At 27.1% G+C, this 21,778-nt stretch overlaps 1 protein-coding gene across 4 annotated transcripts in view; it reads left to right on the plus strand.

Annotated features, from left to right (window-relative positions):
• The first annotated feature begins 1,402 nt into the window (after positions 1 to 1,402).
• The window catches only part of LOC102674614, a 24,052-nt gene continuing 3,676 nt past the window's right edge, over positions 1,403 to 21,778 (plus strand). Inside the window, exons 1-2 of one of the 4 annotated variants that reach the window (XM_006615711.2) lie at positions 1,403 to 1,816; positions 18,432 to 18,682. In XM_006615711.2, the coding sequence (XP_006615774.1) occupies positions 18,434 to 18,682 (249 nt within the window). In that variant the 5' untranslated portion in view covers positions 1,403 to 1,816; positions 18,432 to 18,433. Of the gene's footprint in view, positions 1,817 to 9,919; positions 11,093 to 14,623; positions 14,880 to 18,431; positions 18,683 to 21,778 lie in introns of those variants that run through there. The other 3 variants (XM_031510485.1, XM_006615710.2, XM_031510486.1) reach the window with 3 other exon arrangements.

The following is a 21,778-nucleotide window of genomic DNA, read 5'->3' on the forward strand; positions in this document are numbered from 1 at the left end:
GACATCATATTTTCTGTTTTCATAATATAATTAATTATGATGTAAAAGTGCGTATAATTATATTTTATTGCATCGCATGATGAAATATATCGAGTTTCTGAAAACCGTCTATCTTCATCGAATTTTGCGAAGTCAATTAATTATATCTTTCATTTTAACTAAGCAGTAAGTGGTTCCAGACGATCAAAGTTAAACACATATCGCTAAAGTTTTCTATTTCACATGTTCAAACACACGTGTATCGAAACATGATGGGAGTCGAGATTTAAATCTTGTAATTTTTATTACATTTGTGCATTTCTATTACATGTGTACACGTGTATTACAAAGGTATTCTGATGATATAAAGATATAAAGAAATACAAGGTACCTCACGTGATATTTACTTTTTGAATGATTCTGAAATAATCCAGATCTTTCTGGAAACTTTTGAAAATTTTGTATTCCTATTTATCTCTATCAATATTGAATTATATAAATTAAGCAAAAGAAAAGAAAAATTGAAAATTATTCAATTAATATGATCAGGATAAGATATAATTTGTAAACTGTGTAAAATATCCAATAATAACAATGAAGGAATCAATTTGTGGATTTATTTGTATCAATTCAAAAAATCTGAGAAAAAAATATATGAATCGCAATATCAATAAACAATTATAATAAAGGATAAAACTTTCTTTTATAAACATTTACACAAGTGTGTCATTTATGAATTGACGCAAATCGTATATTCTCAAATTACGTTGTTTCATATTCTTTATCGTACATGAATTTTTTATTCTATCATTATATTGATTCAGCTAAATAATTTAGTTATTAGCAAAATGTCGCGATAAAAGAATAAATTCATTTTATATTAAAATAAAAAGAAAAAATTACTAAATTTACATTTTTTAATAAATATTAAATATTTGTATGCAATTGGTACATCTTACAAAATTTTTATATAACCCATGTACAAATAATTTCCAAGAATAAATCTTACTAATAATTACAATTATTAATAAAAGTAATCATGCATTGAATATCAATACAAAAAAATATCGAATGAGCATAGATCCTAACAAATATATCTTTCCATAAAAATTTAAATTATTCCAAAAAGATATTACTCATTATTTTTTTTACATACATTTAATTCCTCAATAAGGGACAACTATGAATTCACAAATTCATCAAGAAATTATTCATATTCTCTATAATTTAATCCGACCTGGTTACATCTCCCATTCCCCACCGCCAATTCACCACCTGACGTCACGAAATCTCCTTCAAGAAGATCACTTAACAACAATAACACAACTTTTTCATGGAAACCGCGCAGTTACACATAATTCTATCAACAAACGTACGTTACGCGTCTCATCGCCGAACGAAATTCGACGAATCCAGACGAAATCGAGAAAAAAGAAGAAATGACTCGTCCATGAAGTGTATCGCGACGTTCAAGAACCGGGTTCCCCACGCACCGAATGAAAGCAACGTCTGCGCTCGCATCAATGACACGCGCTATACTCTCGCCGCTATACTCTCGGCCCGGTAAAACTGGCCGCCGCGGGTTAGACAGCGTGCAGAAGCGAGAATCGCGTCAGTCCGCGCCGAGTTCTCCGTGTGGGAGCTGCGCTCTCTTGGTGTCGTCGTGGGGGTTGTTTGCGATCGAACGCGCACAGATCGATCTCCGGTTTCACAGAGGAGCAGCGAAAGCTTGTATCGCGTAAACGACGAGTGAATTGATCTTCAGTTTTGTGAAAGGAACAGTGAAAATAAAGAACCGTCAAGACGCAGCGTGTCGATAGCCACATTCAGTCCAGAGGTAGGTGCCGGACATTGTTTCTGCCTCTCACGAACTTTGTTCAGAGTACTCATGACAGAAACTCGATCTCGAATTTAATTTAACTTTTTGCGTATCGTTGATCGCCTCTTCTATACGTGAATTGCATCGAAGATTTTCTAATTTTTGGTAATGTTGTATGGTAATTTTATGAGAGATGTGATAGATTCTTATGCGAAAAATATTTTGGTCGCTGTATATGTATTTTATTTTATTTATTGATATCTGTTGAAAGTATATTTTTTTTTATAATTTTTTTATAGAAAAACTTCTGTAAGATACGACTGCTTGATTATATTTGAATGTTAGAGTTAATATTTAGTTAAATATATAGTTATTTAAAATTATGATCACTTTTGATCAATTATATATATAATATATTTAAATAATATATCAATGTATTACTTAAGGTGATACATTTAATCTGAATTATATTATTTCCTACTCGATTTAAACCTATTTAATTTATTTCATTTTACTTAAGACGTGAAAAATTCATTGTTAAGAAAGTCCATGGAAACATTAAAATGAACAATTCTCACGAAACAAACGATTGAACAATGACTGTCCATCTATTGAAAATACTTTCTAAAAAAGCAAAGCTATTTATATGTTTATTAATAATCGTTTCCCTAGATGACGAGATAAGAAAAATAATTAATAATCGTAATCGCGATAAAACGGATCGATATAGGAAAAATTGATTTATATTATCAGTCATTGATCCGGATACGGGTAAATCGATCGTTTTAAACAGGAATTAAGAATATCATCGACATGTATCGCCATGGTAAACAGGGACTCTTGAAAGTGGTCAGACAGGATTTTCATGGTGGAATGATTTTTCGCCGATGTTGCCAATTACCACGATACACACAATGTACCTGAGAATCGTGGTGATTTATTTTACGAATTAATGAAATACACGATATCATCAAACCTATGTCATTATTTGTGCTGCAATTAAAATAAAAAAAAAAAATTTTTTTTACGTCGAAGAATATTCCAATGAATAACGTATAAAAAAATGGGAAACATTTCTGATTCCGAGGGCGTGAATCGATGCAATATGAATGCGCGATCGTGATTGGTCGTAGACATGGAAATATTTTAATTGCAAAACGGCTAATTAGCAATCTTGAGCATATTTTTTTCATATATACCTCGTTTTTACCGTTTTTCCAATGGTGATAAATAAGTTGCTCGTAAATATTATCGTTCTTTTTTTTTTCTTGTAGAAACTATTTATTTGTCTATCTTAAAAATTATTATTAACATGGTTACATACGTTTGATTGAATACACGTGATTATTGGCGCATCTCTTGGTCACGTGTCTTTAATTGGGAATATACCACGAGCATGACGCATCTTTGATTTTATTGAATAAAAAAAAAGAGGAAAAAAGAGAACGGAGGAAGATGCAGAAAAAATAGATAGTTTCGATAGAAACTAAAGAAGTTCTAAAGATGAAATTTCAAGTTTTAGAATGTGATTGGAAACGTGACTATCATATAACTCGATTTCTGAGAAGTTGGATAAATTGTCTGCAAATTTGCATCACTTTCTATTTCTTGCTTTCTTTTCTTGTTATTACAGTACCCTAGTATTTAATTTTCTTGTTACGAATTATTATTATTTTAAAAAATCATCAAGCTCTGATATTAAAACTATGTTTAACAAAATTTATAGAATTTGTGAAATTTATAGAAATAATGTCTATTTGAAATATTTATCAATTTATGAAGAGCGATGTGATTAAAATAATAATATCTATATGTAGTTCAATATTTTAAAATATATTATTGTTCCGTTTTTGAGATCTTAATTGTCGAAAAGATTATCCTTTGTTATTGTCGTTCTGTAATCCTATGTTGATAACATTTGGAGTATTCCAAGAAATTTATGAAACACGTTCGTGCTTGTTGTATTTACAAATTCAAATGTGAAAGTCAGGAAAAGCGTTTATCTATTCAAATTCTATTCGTAATGTTAACTTAAATTGTTAGGAGAATATCTGATATTTATTGCGAATATTAATTCCTTTTTTCATATAACTTTTTATTAAAAATTATTAAAAATATTTGATAGTAGTTCGTTATTTTCATAATTCTATATTCATATAATAATTATAATTCTAAATTTCAATTTGTCATTATTTCATTGATAAGTATTACTGTCATAAAATAGAGCTCGATAACAAATTTTTCAATATCGTTACATAAAACTACATTATATTTTTGAATCATCGAGAAATATATAAAAAATAAAAAGAACTTTGTTTTAAAAATAAATATATCATTTTACTGTTGAGAAACATATAAAAAAAACAGTAATAGTTGGTTATTTCATAATTAACTCGGCATTGGGTCTAAAACACGTGATAATTGTAGTAAATTTTATATTTTTATTAACGATAAATCAGAGAGCACGCTTTGAAATTACGAAAGAAAATTAGAATTAGTACGATAATTTAATTAAATCGACAAATAGTATGGACGATAAGTGCATGATAATAAGATGAAAATTGTATTCTTCTACAGTTGATTAGTATATACTTGCAATATCTTTGATAATTGTAATATTGCAATTGCTAATTATTATAATTATAATATGTAATAATGTTTTTAAATAATGATCATTTCCTTTTGATAGATTTTAGTTTTCAATTATTTCTAATCTTACTTTTATCTTATTAATTAATTATTCATTATTGCTATTATTATTTCCTGTAGGATTTTCTCAAGCTTATAGTATAATAACATCTACATATTTGATATATTTATCAATTCAAAAATTTTGAATTTATCCTGTTCTTAATTGCAAATATTTTGCAATTAATACTTATAAGAAGAAAAATCAAAATAAAAAATCAGATACGTAGAAGCAAGAATTATTCACGATTGATGCAGAATTGCCATTCACTATTTCACAATTTCTATATCGTTGCACGAGATCTTCGGATATAACATGTCAATAATACATACTTTTAACCATATACATTGGTTAAAAATAAGAACTATGTGCTTGATATTAGAAAACATATTCATTTTGTATAATCATTTTATTGATCTTTTTGATGATCAATATTTTAACTTATATTAAATTATAACTTTTTAAATATCGTTTAATGTTATAAAGATGAAAATATTTAAAATGGAAATTTTAAATATTGCACATTTTTAAAATAATTTTTTTTTTTTAAACTTGTACAATTCTTATAGTTTATGAGTTACAATTTTTAAAAGAATCAATATGTTTATTATTAAAATTATTTTTATAAAAAATTTCATTATGATAATTATATGAAAATATAATAAATAAAATATAATTAAATAATTAATTATTTTAAGTTATTTTAATAAATTTTTTCATTAGTGCGTGCTGAAATGAAACAGATAGTAAGAATAGTAAAGGATCGATAGTAAAGCAGTATCGAATTTAACAACCTCGGCAACTAAGGTTTGTTTGATAGCCAACACTTTCGTTGTATAAATATATGAACGTTTTACGTTTAGTTTGAGTCTATAATTTCAAAGTTATGTACATATGTATAGATTGTCATTATTTATCAAATACTATAGCAGGTATATTCGATATCATTTCTGAAATATTAACAAAATTTAAAAATAATGATGAAATAATCATAGATAGAAAAATTAATTTAATCTTACATTAAATTTAAAATGAAGACAATAATTTTTTAAATTTTTTCATTTTTTTTAAATATTATTTAAAAAAAGGAATAAAAAGAATTAGTCTCGACAAATGTAAATTAATGCATATTCCATATTTAATATTCAAAAATTAATTATTACATAAATGTGTATTGAACATTTTAAATATTAAAAGTTAAAAAATTTCAAAATAATATATTTAAAATATTGTTTACTCATTTAATTAATAATTATGTTTCATAATTGAAGACATTGATTGTCATATTGTAAAACAATGTTTGTATTTGTTGATATATCTAATTAATTATATTCGAAAATAAAAAGTATCGATTAGATAAGATTATATTCATCATTTAAAATTAGGTTAAATAATGACAATATTAAAAATTCCAAGACAATATTTGCTCTTTATTATAACTCAAATTTGTTTAACTTGTTTTGAAAAAATCAGATAAAAATTTGTCAAAAAATCTTATCTCAACAATTTGCATTCAAATTTTTATTTATCCAAAAAACAAAGAATGTTTATTTTATTTGTTCTTCTCTTTTTTCTTTTTCTTCTTTCTCAAGGCTTCTTTCTATTTTTATTTCCATAAAAAGAAGCCTTAAGTATATATTTCGCGTTGACGAAAATCATCTTGAAAGATACAATATCTAAATACGACTGAAAAAATGTCTTTAACAGAAATTTCCATTTCAAGATAAGCAATTGTTGTTTTTTGACGCGACAGAGTTGAAATTCTTTGTCGCCAAATAATCGATTTAAATAATATTTCTCTTCGTTTTTTTTGTTTTATTATTGGCTTGGATAGAAACAAAACATATCGTATTGATATTATTTATAATTACTAAAATAAATACTATATAATTGTGAGTAATATAGGTCAATCGTGTAAAATTTGATATTGTATAGTATTATATAATTGTATAAAATTTTGTTATAATCTTTAAATCTTAATCTAAGATACATATTACGATAAATACGTTAATTTGCATAACAAGAAAAAAATGACCTTACTTGAGTTAAAACAGAAATGAAGTAATTTCTATTCAATCAGGGTTTGAGCTATTCACCAATGAATTAACGTGCACGTATGCTGCTTAAAATAATTAGAGAATCATCCGCTCATGTGACTTCATCGCTCAATAAAGTGTCTGCCAATGTCACATTTTTAATGTGAAATAAATCAACCGCATAATAAAAATTTTATTTTTTAATATTTTGTTTATTCTTAGCTAAAGATCAAATCCTTCCAATTCTTTTATCAACGCATGTGAAACATTTTTTGCGTTATTATATGTAAAGCTGTATGAATGAAGGAAACTTTATTAAAAAAAAGCTATATAATAAAAAAGCTGGTACATGTTTTTTTCAATGATTAATGAAAAAGAAAATACCAAGATACACGAAATCTCTTTAACAAATATTTATTTCTATTTTCTAAATATTTATTGTATTTATTTCTTTCAATCCTAAATTGTTTATTTTGTTTTATTTTATTTTCTTTTATCTCAATTTTATTAAAATATAATATATCAAAATCAGAAGAAAATATATGATTATAAAATAATTCACATTATTTATTTCTATTACTTATTTCTCTAGTATACAAAAATACAAAGACATTGTTATCTCATAATTAAAATTAAAAGTAAAAATGAATGACTTTTTAAATCATTCATTTTCAATCAGTTAAAAAATGAAAAGAAATTATTATTAGTTATACTATACAACTTGTTATCCTTTAGTATTGCTATACATATATATATAAAACATTTCAGATTCTAAGATATCAGACTCTAAACATATTTCACTATAGCATTTTAATATAAGTGCTATTATAATATCATGATTTAATCAGTTAAGAGCGATACTTGTGATGATGATACTATCTTTCATTCAATCCTCTTGTGATTTTCTTGATCCTTGAGAAATGTCAATTGGCACGAAATCGAGACTCGAGAGATTGATTTCACGAGAGCCATGATCTTGACTATTGAGTTGGCGATAATTCTCGATATTAATGACGTAAGCTCATTGCTTACGATGCTTCTGAGTATAAATATTCTTTTTTCCTCTTTGCTTCTTTTCGTCATCCCCAGCTAGAGTAAGGTCAGTTCGCAGGGCGATGAATCTAATCAAATTTAATCATCAATTTTTCCTCTTCGTGTTACGCGATTGTTGCATTACATCATGCAAATTCATGAATGTAATTGGAAAAACAAAATTTTTAACTTTATGAATATTATATAAATAATTAACATTGGAAATGATAACCTTTATCGATTAATTTTCATTTAAAGCCTTTTTCATTCAAAATTATTATTAAGAAATATTATTCTTTAAAAACAAAAAACATAAATTATCAATGATATTGCAAAAAAAAAGTTCGAAAAGTTAATAGAAGTTATAATTTTTAACTAACTACGTTTCAAAAAATTTTAATGTTATTATTAAGTTATCATTTTGAGTTATTTGTTGATAAACTTATCGAAATAATTATGCTATTTTTAAGCGATTAAGAAAAAAGTGTAATCAATTGTACATACAATTAGAAACTATTGTATAACACAACTATTGCTCATTATTTACTAGAAATTAGGAATAATATTGAAAATATTTTTTCTGTATTCTGTAATTCTGTACATTTTTTATATTTATATTTTCCATATTTACTTGTAATCATCAATTATTCTAATGATTATAAGTTGTTATAGTGGAAGAATATCATTGATAACAATTTGATTCCGGAATTCCACGCTTCCTATTCGCCACATATTTTTTAATATACTTTCAAGATACTTCATACCTTTAGGCACAGTCATATGCACTTGTGAATCTTATAGCAAATATTATGTGAGATTGTGTTTGTTTTGCATTACGTGACGAGGATCAAAGTTCAAAGAATTCCTTATATTTACTATCATTACATAGTGACGAGCATTGATAATTCAGTGATCGAAAAAATGTTTGTTTGCACGATTATCTTTCAATAAGCTTTTTATAATATCATTGAGTAACAATTGCGATACAATTTTTTTTTTTATACGGCGTCTGTTTCTTATAAATGAATCGATTCGTTGAAGGAAATATTTATGGTTGTTCGTAAATATTTAATCACGATCAAACACGTGGAACATAGTTGTAATTGATAATCCGTGATTATTTGAATACGATGAATCGTAACGTTCGGAAGTTGTATCAATTTTATGAAACCGGTATCAATATTTAGAAGAGCGGCGTGACTTTATTCGAAATCGTGTTTTTGATGAAATTTAAACAGTTTTCAGAAATGATCTCATCGAGCGTGAAGTTGCGCGAATTGTGTTAATTCTGAGAAAAAGTAAAGAGTTTTATAATAAGGCCAATCTGACATTTCACCGGCATAATCGCTAGTTTTATCAACTTTAAATTGCTTGCAATCAAGCAATTTATACGTGGAATAAAAAAGCAATGTTGATAATTATTGATTAGCATCACCATTAATCATTTATCAAATGACATATAATCGGTGATTATAATCGCAATCTATCGTGAATTTTTAATTAAAATGGTAACAATGCTAATGAAAAATTGCGAATAATTATGTTAAATAATTGAAAAATCGAAGAAATAGCGTGATAAAATATTTATATACAATTTTTTTATCCGCAAAAATGATGAATTTTATTTTTTAAAAATGGATCTAAAAAAAATTACTATCATCATTCATTTTGAATTATTGATAAAACAAAGAAACAATTTAAGTTCATATCTATTGATGTCGATGAAATATAATAGAAATTCAGTATTAGGAAAAATACGAAAATTGCGAAGGCATTAATATTCCTTCCAGGCATCCATATTTAATTTAATCGATAGTTGTATCAATCGTTTCCACTCAAGAAAGATTCTTCATTTTTTTCAATAATAATTACATCGAATAATTAACATGAACGAAAAACATAGTTTTTGAAAAAAAAATAAAAATAAATAATATAAATTATTTATATTCATTAATATAATATAGAAAAATAGAATAGGAATTAGAAAGAATTAGAAATAATGTTTACAGCTACACGTAAAGATTTTGTTTTTTAAAGATTGCGAATAAAATATGTCATAATAAAAAATGTCCTTGGCTATTCATATTATTACTCTTGAATATGCAATAGAAGATTATACATGTAAATATATACTTAATTATTTATTTACTTCTTTAATTAATTCTGGAGGATAACTTCTTAACTAAATATGAAAAATATGCTAATCTTCCGATCGTTTCAATCAGTATAAAACACAAATCAAACAAAATAAAAAAGTAACTAAAAATATTGTAAGTTATACAATTTTAATTCAAAATCTTAGTTAAAATCTTAAGTTAAAATCTCGTTTGATTTACGTAAAAAAAAAAGAAAAAAAATCTAACAATCTGAACACACGTCCATACATAAAATCCAAATATTTCTCAAGTTCATTCCACTTCTCTCAACATCAACAAGTATCAACAAATCGTTGAAAAAGCTTGTCCATTTTCCAATTGAACGGGCCACCAATTCGCCGTGTATCTAAGCAAATTCGATCGTTTGCTTTTCTTTCAGAGCGAGCAGAATGGTATAAAGTGTGAAATTGGGTTAAGGTTAATCCATGTAACCGGCCGGTAACCATGTAACAGTTGCAAACGCCGTTGACGCAACGATCGACAGAAATCGTCGGTCGAAAACGGCACTCTATGCAGGGAAACGTTACATGAATAATTTATGGCGGGGGATCGTGTGTATTAAATATAGAGGAACGTTGAAACGTCACGCTCGCGCGAGCGGCGCACAACGCGCGATAACGCTTCGCTCGCGAAACGCGAGAAAGTGTGCACGCGGATCGATCTGCCTCGTCCGGGAAGTTTCGTGAAACACGAAACTGTGCGCGAGATACGAGATACGAAGAAGTGATACGAAAATTCAATTTTTTTTTTTTTTTTTCACTCTCCTGATTTTCAAGGAACTTCGTTGTGTTTGCACGTGTTGGCCGATTAATAACTCGAAATTGTTTCACTCGAAAGAACGTTCGATGACGATTATTCGTGGATATCGAACGAGTGAAAATCCGACATTTTCCTTGTATCGGAGTCTAAACAACAGAGTCACTTGTACACGTGGTCGATTTAATTCTAAATTTCTTCATTTAAAATCCCAGTGTCTCGCGGTGAGTTTGCAGATGTCGAAGGAACGAAATATTCTTTTGTTATTATTGGAAAAAAGGTATACGAATATTTTTTTTTCTCTTTCTTATTTTTATGAACAGTGTGTCTACGCGTAATCGATTTAATTCGAAATTCCTCCACTTAAAACGATAATGCGAATGCTAAATGTATGTGGAGTGTTCTCGTTCCAGAAACGAAAATAAGATGGATGTTTATTTGTCGTGCGGAACGATCCAGTAAACATCTTACGTTGATTCGATTAACTGTACCTCTGGATATATTCTTGTTAATATGTTGAACGTCGCACGATTTAAAGAAAAATAAATTTATATATCGAAAACTTTAATGGGGACGTGTGTTGACAAGAATTGACGAGAAATGTTTCCCAACGTAATAATACCAGGTATCCGATATTAGTTAGAAATTAGCTTCGCAATAGCGTATTTAATTTATACATGCATGAGGGAATTTTCTCGGTCAACGTGATCATTGCATGCGTCATTTAGAAATTGCAAGTGTTGGGGGAATCTCGATTCCAATGTGTTTCATGACCATTATCGTCTCAAACGTTATGTAATTTATCTTGTCATATTTCGTTCCGTTTCATCCTCGTGTCATTTCGCTTTATCGTTTGTGTGATAGAAACTAGTAGATAAGCTATTGGATTCATATTGATGAAAATTTTGCATATGATTGTCGGCACGCAATCATATCGATCATGTGAACATGTCGCGTAATGGATACTTAAACGAAGAAAGAAGAAAATTTCGATGCAAATACAAACGCTGATTCGGCTCGTAGACTTTGCATTTCACTCATATTTCTCACGTTCACGAACCACGTTTCCTGCGCGCACGTGTACTATTACATGATATATTCCTGCTGGAATAATGAAAAACGCAAATTCTTTAATCTTTTTTGCGACGTTTGCGAATTTAACCTATTAGCTTTTAAGATTTTTAAGTTTACATTTAATAATTAATCGTTTTCCAATTGATTCGTTATTATTTGAGGGAAAAAACTGTACGGATAAATTTATACAATTTGTATATAATTGGATATATTTGCAATGTGTAACTTATTTTATATGTAAATCGGTTCGTGATTAATTATGTATGTGAATTAATTATGTATATGATTAATATTATAAATACATCGTGATCATATGGAAATAACATTTTTTTTTCTAGTAATTATCGTTATGCGTTGTTGATTACAAATCTCTTGATTAATTTTATTCCATGTTTTTAATAGATTTGAAATTCATCATTCAAATATAAAACTTATACTTCTAGTATTATCCTAATAGTTATAGTACTGTTACAATTTCCACGTTCAAAATCACTCGTAAGTCTACTATATACCGCTGTCGTTATTATAAACGCACTTCATTCATTTCAATCTATCACGGTTGCTTATACATTGCGCAATTACTCAAGGTTTTATCTTGCATCGCTCCCAGCGCCGAGCCATTGTTGTGTTATCAACCGAATAGCTAGCAAAAATAGGGGATATTAATTTAATATTACACCGCAGTCTAATCAGTAATATCCCTATGATAATTTAATGACTTTCTAAAATAACATTAGTATTATTGTTCATTATCTATTAAATAGATAAGTTTTCTATTTTTATACGTAGTAATATACATTTTGCAACATCACAATTATTAGAATCAATTAAAATAAGATTGCCAAAATAAGATTGCTAATTATTCAACAATTATTAATTTAAACATTTGACAGAATAAATTGTATTTATTTTCAAATAAATTGATTTATTATTTTTCATTTTTCAAATCATTATTCCTTCTTCATATATTTCTTTTGCTACGATATAATATTCATATTTTATACTTTTATAATATCAAAATATTATAATACCGCAATAGTTTTATAATATGAGGATACCATAATATTTTAATTATCATGATATATTAATTTAATATTTCGTCCAATATCATAGAACTGTACTTTTTGATAAATCATCTCATATATCATGTAATTTGAAGTTACGACAATTAAAAATAATCAAAATTATCAGATGGAGACGAGATATTATAATTTCCGTGTTAAACGTATACATTAATTTAAAATATTTAAATTAATTCGTTTTTTTGGAAATTCTTAATAACATCGTTCATTAGAAAAAAAAAACTTGATTTTTAGAAATCTGATTTAACACCTTTTTCATTGATTCAAGTTGATAAGAAATTTAATTTGTTTTATGCTCTCTTTCTTTTTATTTCCTTTCTTAAATAATAGTCCAATATTTTTTTATTTATTCATTCTAATGTCTTGCAAATAAGATGCAATGAATTAATCATAAGATCTTTATAATCGACCATTTTTGCGACAATTTTTGCGACAAAAACCATAATTGTAAAACTTGTCGAGATATATTAATAGAGATACAATGCATATCGATTGCAATTGAACAGTTATTTAAATGATTATTAAGTCCTTATTAAATCTGTGTGAAGAATATAAAGAATCGTGGTATTAATAATTTTTGTTTTTTTCGAAATTTATTCATTGAATTCATTGAATTAATTAATCTTCAATACACTTAGAGATATAATTAGAACGAAACAATTAATAAGAAAGAAGATTAGTTTTTAAAAATATCAAGGCAAAGATCTTATATATGTTCTTCAAATCCATACCCATCTATACGATAATTCTTCTTACGTAATTAGATTGCATAATTAAGTTTATGTTTTATCTCCTTTCTATAAAAAAAAAATATTGCTGATGTATAAACTAAATATTTTCTTTCTCATTCAAAAAATTAATGAGTTTGCGGTGTGGCGAAAATAACGGCTCAGTCGCAGGAAGAATTGGAGATAAAACCGTGACAGAAGACACGTCTGACTGGCGCAGTCCGATTTTACTGTTGGGAAAATTCACACGTCCAACTTATGGTACCGCGGATGCCCATTGTTTTTTTCTTTTTTTTTTTTTCCTCTTTTTAAAACGATGTATACAATTCTAGGATAATTCAATTCTAAGATTTTATTTAGAAAAAGTTTATTTCGCATTTAGAGATATAAAAATAACAAAATGAAATTTATAAAAAATTTTTTCCTCATTCAAAGACACAAGATACGATTATAAATGAAACTTGCAATTTCTCCTTAAAAGATGTAATTAATATATAATCAACATTAAATTATCGATATTCAAGAAAATTATAATTATAATATATAATTATTATACTATAGTACATAATTATAGTACATGTTATATTAAACGATATCGTAATATCGAATAAAATCAAGAAGTATCTGTTAACGGTTAATAAGAAGAGGAATCTTTTTCCTTCTTTTTTTTTTTGTTTTTTTTTTATTAATTCCAGATCTTTATCTTTATTTCAACCTTCATCGTAAAACATGTGTCGGATTTTCATAATTATGCACGTCATGATGTTGCACATAGCGGAATAGATATGATGTTATTTTTATCTGTTTATTTGTGTATAGTCAAATTATAACTAAAATTATTTATTCGAATCATTCTTAAATTAGTAATAATAAATTTAAACGATACGAATATTTATCTTTCTAAATGATTTTGAAAAATTGCTTCCACATGTTTAATACAAGCGTGACAAAAATCTTTCATATTTTCGGAACAGAATTTCTTATAATCATTTATCTTCTTCTTCTTTGTGATAAGGAAAGAAAATCTCGTGCATCTGAACTTCTATTAATAAACTATATTTTCATAGAACAAATATGTACAAAATTCCGTTCCGTATAATTATTCTGTTACAACATAATATTTAACAGTCATATCTCGTTATGATCTAATTTTTTATTGTTTCTTCACACGTATATCGATCAAAAATCGATTTTACTTGTTCATCACGTCATCGTCTCAACTTAATCACGTGCAAATCAACGACAAAAATCACGCATTATTATATATGAAGGAAAGAAACGATCTGATTAACCATTTGGCGTGTATTAAGGCAAACTTATTTATGACAAGTGGGCGATAAGTTACAAAAATATTATCCCTTATCTTTATGATTTCTGCCCCGTTATCAGATATAAAGACGTAACTCTGTGTGCCGCAGATAGATATAGTTTTTAGTCGTATTTTAATCGTACGGGAAGTGTGACATACGACAAAGTACGATTTACACAAGTGTACGAGTGCCATATTAGAATATGGACGAGCTCAATGGTAAATCCATCTGAATGAATTTCGAATCGCCTAAACGATATTTCACCCGTGAATAACATTTGGTTATTTCGCGATTCGAGAACAGTGTTTTTTTTTTTTTTTTATATAATATATACAAATGTATTGGAATATCAATCATTGGTTATCAACAGTCACGATGACATATGTCCAATTTTGACACGGTTGCAATCGTGACGAATGCGTTTAAATTATTTTTAATTGTTTTGAGAAAGTGTGATATCCAAGTTTGAAAGTAAATTCTTTTCGTTTCACTTGTTCGACTGTATATCACGCTTTTTTTTTTTGTAGCCATTCATCTCTCTCTTAAATCGCACGCTCGAAATACTCTCTTTTTCTTAATTTTATAATTCGCTTGCTTGAATGAAACACTTGAATCTTTTATATGCAATTTAGAGAATGCTTTTGCATACTTTCTTATATTTAATTTAAATCATTAAAATCTCAATCTCGATTTTAATCAAACTGTAAAAAGAACATGATGTATTCTATGTTTCGAATATTCGAATGATTATACAATTTAAATAATATTTCGAAACTAAATTTCATCACTTTCATCAGTAAAAAATAATTAAATATCTTTATACATATTCTATATAAATTCTACACTTTCTTATATAACTTGTAATCATCCTTTCTTGAGATGAGTTTTATCAATTTAATATAATTCTTAAATAATAATTTATTTCGTTCTAATCCATTATCCGTAATTTTCACAGAGAATTTTTCCTTTAAACTACGGAATATCGTTATCCCCATTTGACGATTAATATAGAAACGTCATATAAACTATTTTTATTCCGATTACGCGAAATTTTCGCATTTCGTGCGAAAGAATAAAATATCGGCACCTCGATAGAGGACATTGTTCGCGATAGCGAAATGGCCACGTTAATATTTGATCGGTTTTTATTTCTAAAATAGCATATGGCGGTACAAAGTAGTGACAGATATCGATCGTCGCGATTGCCGATGTCGAGATGGCCTACCTTCGCGTTATGTTCATTCTCTCGTTCAGCCTACTTTTCTTTCTTTCTCTCTTTCTCTCTCTCCCTCTCTTTTTCTCGAAAAATATTTATAGCCTTTTACTCCACGCGTGAATATATTTCCTCGTTCAAAACAAACTTGCTGATCGATTTATATTTCATCGTGTTTGCGCTATTTTTGCTGATTGCGTTCGGCGTCATTGAACTTCTGCAAACTTCAACGTTTGCTCGGATATCAAGAGTAATTAACACGAGATTATTTTTCATTCGAAACCACTGTAAGAGAACGTGAAAGTCACGAAGTTAAATATACATATCTGAATTAAATTGCAAATAACGTATACCAAATGTTTGATCGTACTCGGTAACATTGAACTTGAACGAAATTCAACTCGTTGAATTCTTCTTGATAATTTTTATTCCATTTATTATTTAATTACAAGAAATTTAAAAAAATTTCATAGAATCATAAATTTAAATATTTTTTTAAATAATTTTAAGTAACATCGAACTTCTTAATAAAGTTCTTTTTTATTATTTTTTTATTTGAAAAAATTAATAAATATATATATAAATTACGAAGTTGAATATATGTATTTGATAAAATAACGATAAATATCATTCATAAACATAAATATCTTTGGATAATATCATGTTGGTACAATTATAACAAACATGTGAATCGAAACTAAATTACATTCGTATTGAATATTATACGTCATGTGCGATAACAGATATATAATAATCGCAAAGATTGATAAAGATAGAATGATATCGTGTCATTTAGAAAGTAATGAAATTGAGAAGACGTGAAAAACACAGAATATATTTTGATTAAAAGATATGTCAGTTTTAACAGGAATAATATCATTTGGATTTTTTATGTGACGATGGGTAATAAACGCTTTTGTGACAGAAATAAATTTTCGTTTTGGAACGGTTAGCCTTCTCTCTAAAACTGTTATTTATCGTTCGTGTAATTCTTAATTTTATTGTGTGTCACTAGTGTACGATGGCGCCGAACAACAAAAATTGGTTTGTTCGACTAACCCATTTTAAAGAATGAGTTTCGTACCTTTTTACGTATCAAAAATACGATATTCTAATGTTTTATATTCACTTTGATTGTATGAATAACGATCAACGTATATAACATTCAGAATCATAAATATTTTATCATAGAACTTTGTTATCTAGACTTTATTTCAAAATCAATTCAAATTCATGATGATTTCGATCTAGATAAGCTAGATAAAATTTCTTAATCGTTAAAAATAATTATTCGCATTGATATTTCATATTGTGAATTTGATATTTTGTATAGAAAAAAATTATTATTTAAAGAATTATTAAAATTATTATTTAACCGTATGATAAATATTACAAATGATAATAATAGTTTCTCTCATTTTTATGTAAATATGAATATATAAAAGTATAAGTAAAAATATGCAATTTAAATCAATCTTCGATTCTTTAGAATATTATTTATTTATTGCATTCGACAATTGAGTAAATTGACTGTATAAAAAAGTAAAAAAAAAAATATATATATATATACATGATTATTTTCTCTCATTTATGTTCGAAATATAGCCATCACTGTGTTTAATCTGAAACAAAGTTCAGAAAAATAACTATCTAAAGTGTCATCACGTATTGTAAAAATCAATATCATAGAGCTAGAAATAAAGTAGGTAGCAATATCCTCACAGAGGTTATATATAGTTCTATTTTCTAAAATTGACCAATACTATAAATAAACAGTATTTTCCGTACACATATATATATATATCAATTTAATCAAATTATGAAAATGAAATATCTTTAAATAATTTTTAATTATATCTAAAGGTTTATCCCATTATCGGAAAGCTTTTTTATTACATTTTGTTTATTATACTTTACTTAAGTAATCAAAAAGCGGTTTCTTTCATCTTTATGATCTAACAGTAAATATACTCTTTCTTTATTTTACTACAAACTTATTAGTCACAAATCTATTTCTGAAATTCTAAGAAATATAAAACAATAAAATTCTCTCTGAAATTTCCTTTGAAACTTTAAACGTTTGTTTCTTTGAGTAAATATTGCTGTTATTTATGATATTGTCTAGTTTAATTTAATATTTATAGATTAAACTTTATATTTTTTTCTATAAATGCGATTTCATTCTTCGAAAATATTAACTGTTATAAAATTTAAATCTGAAATAATTAAATTTATTTTTTCTAGTCCTTTTTAATAGTCCAAGCTTTCATGTTTTAAACAATAATATTATGATTAAAATTATCAGAAAATTCGAATATATATTTTCATCATATATATTTTCAAATAAAAGTTATCCACTTTTTCTTAAAGAAAAATAAATTAATACTTCCATTTCTGAATATATTCTTAGATTATCCTAATAGGAAAACAACGATCTCCAAAAAAGTTGAGATTTTTCTCCCCAAAATTTGTTCCCAACCACGAATGAAGCATTGACTTAAAACATATATTGGGGGAAAATCATAAAACTGATCTGTATTCTGATTTGCGATTTCAGCAATGTCCTTGGAGGAATCGCGGCGTTCGCAGCGTCCGTACAGGTACGGGATGGTTCTCCTTTGCGTTGGTGCATTGATAAACTGGTTAGGCCTCGCGGAGAACTACGTCGAACCGGTACGATATGTCGGTGTTGCTTGCATAATAGCAGGCGCTCTTCTCATATGTGCAGCAATGTGTTGTTGGCTGCACGCACCGCCAAGTAGGGCAGCCATGCACACACAACACACAAATCATCCAATCACAGCACAAGTAAGTCTTCATATTTTTTTCTTTTTTTTAAGTCACGATAACGATAACCATTTTATTCCTTTGACTGATTAGCCAAATCTAGTCAAAAGAAATATATTCCGGCTTAAAAGCCTTATAATGCCTTTTATAAAATCTTAATTTATTAAACACATTAGGATATTTATAAATTTGCAATTTCAATTATGTTATAATAAAATTAAAATTAACATAAAATTATTATTTAAATTTGTTAAAACTTTTGAGCGAGGATATAGATCCTCGAAATAAGAAGACATTGAAAACTGGTTTACAGAATAATTTATTGAATTATCATCAATTGTAAATTGATCGAAAAAGGATTCCATTTTATAATTGCATAAAGTATTATCTCTTTCTTTATTTTTCTATTTTTAAATTTTGAATTTTAATAATATAGTAATAAGCGATACAAGTTTTAGACTTTTACAGGTTTGTTTTTTATAATTTAATTTCAATTTTTCAATAAGTGATTGTGCTCTCTTGTAGATGATTGGAGAAATGAATATACGATACATCCTCATCTCTCTTTGTCCTTTATCAACATAAGTTTTATACAGGAGTTTTATATAGGATACTAGATAATTTATTTAGACTTCATTTGTTTCACAATTAAGTTTTTCTTTTTTGAGTAATGAAATTTATTTTTATGCTACAACATTGTTGCATTGTAAAATATCATTAATAATATTAATTCATTTGTGGGAAAGATAATTATTTGTCCGATTTTATTGAATAATTGAAATCATGAATTCAGATAAGACACATCATAACAATTAATTATAATTTCATATAATTTTTTTATTCGATTGATCGAATAGATGAAACCTAATCCCGTGCAAACAACCATCTTCTAAGAAAATTTGAAATCAATAATCAAATATATGCTTCTTCTTTTACGCTACACGTCTTTATATTTCAAGCAACTTAAGAACTAGTCACGTGTATCGATACATTTGATATACCCATGTACTATATCTCTAAGATATACTACTAAGTAAGGATGAAAATAGATGAAAAACAAGTAAAATTTTACAAATAAATTTTACTCGTTTACTAAGTCAACAATAATGACAAAGTGTAGCGTACACATAACATTTTGAGTAAATGCCAGATGAAGATACTATGAATAGATTCATGAACTGCTCAGATCCTTGTGAAATAAATATTTTAACGAGAGAAATTAAAAATTTGACAGCATCAAACTAAACAAATATATAGGAAAGAATTATACTTTTCTATTTATTTTTATTATTATCATTATTTTTATGAGAAAAGAATATGTATATCAGAACTTTCTTACCAATCTAATAATTTCCATTCAATAATTATTCCCACATATAGCACCGAGAAATTCTTATCTCTCAAGAACCAACCAGTTACCGTCTATAATTACCATCGACCGAAAGAGCAATTGAACCAAGAGGATTCCATTTCATGCGTCAAAGTCCTTTCTCCGCGTTTCGATTTACCAACCGTTTCATCGCATTTTAAGGGTTTCGAAATCGTGTGCTCTTGATTGAGACCTCAGAAGATTACATCGTTTTTTAGATCGATTCGGGTCAACCCCCTATTATAGATCGCGAACCGGTATCTCTCTATAGACATGAGTAATAGTATATACGACTTAGTCGTAATTACCTAGCGTTTGTAAACAGGCTACGAGATAAAAATAATATGGGACGATCGAAATCGTTGCTACGCCTCTTATCTCACCCCATAAATCGTTTGATGGACCATAAATTCGAAGTAGTTAACGCACGCCATGTGGTCTTTCGTAAATCAGCATTAATTGTCGTAAATTTTTCGTGCAGACCGATTTCTTTCGAAGTGAAAATTTATGCACGACGATTAAAATCGATATTTCAAACGTGACGATCGATGATTAATTTTTGTAATTTCTCTTCTTCTTAACGAGCACGTTGCATCATAAAACCTATATAGTAATTTATTCATTTTAGAATTCATCTCAAACAATCGTGGAGGAATTTTTTTTTTTCGTAATTAATTAATGTAAAACATGTTATTTCTTTTTTATATTTAGTACTTTATGCTTCGTTAATTATAATTATCAGATTGTAATTAACGTTATAAGAGGTAATAATATTCATTTATTTCAAAAAAAATTGAATGATTAATAATAATAAGAAAAACAAAATAAAGAAATTGCATTCTAAGATAAAAATACAAAGAATGAATTTTCTCAATTTATTATTCTTCAGATTTTGATAAAAAATATATGTTATATTGTGTAAAATCCATCTTGATAATGTCAATCACGATTTTTTATAATAAAATAAATTGAAGATAAAATAATAATTTTTTTTAAATCGTTTTTCCAAAAAAATTGATTGTGACATTAAGAGCACTTAAATATAACATGCAATATCGATAAATAAGAATCAATAAATCGATAGGTACTTATATGCAATCCATAATAAACCAGTAATATGATACGATGATGTTAATAAAGTTCAACATTAACCATGTTTATAAACGTATGTAAGAACAGCAAGTGAGATATGCCTACTTACATTAAGGTCTATTAAAATCATTACTTAGAAGTGCACGTGTACCTAATCTATTTTTGACATCATTTTTCTTCAAAATAATTTTCTTCTTTATTTTTTAAAATTACTTATATTATTACTTGGGAATATTCCTTTATAGAAAATTACTCGTTACGCGATAACAGCAGGAAATATGATTATCAAATTAAAATAAAAAATATGTATATATAATATATTCCATTGTATTAAGAGATTAATGGAATAATATCATAATATCTTAATTTACAAGACTTATATAAATTTCAGAAACGTGTGAATGATCGAAATCTCATGTTCTCCGATTTTCATTAGACAAAGTCTTTTATCGCATATTTTCTCGCTATTCTATCTTTGTTCGTAATATCTCCTTTTGTTCTTCCTGTGTCATTGTAGGTGCACTTTCATTTTACTCGAATCTTGGTCGTGCAAAAATTTTGATCTCGAAAACTCATATTCTTCTCTCTCTCTCTCTCCTTCATTTCTCTTTCTCTCTCTCTCTCTTTCTTTTCTCTTCTTTTTTTTTTTTTTTTTT

This window comes from Apis dorsata, unplaced genomic scaffold, assembly GCF_000469605.1.
Source record: "Apis dorsata unplaced genomic scaffold, Apis dorsata 1.3 scaffold_231, whole genome shotgun sequence".
Taxonomy (NCBI): Eukaryota; Metazoa; Arthropoda; class Insecta; order Hymenoptera; family Apidae; genus Apis; species Apis dorsata.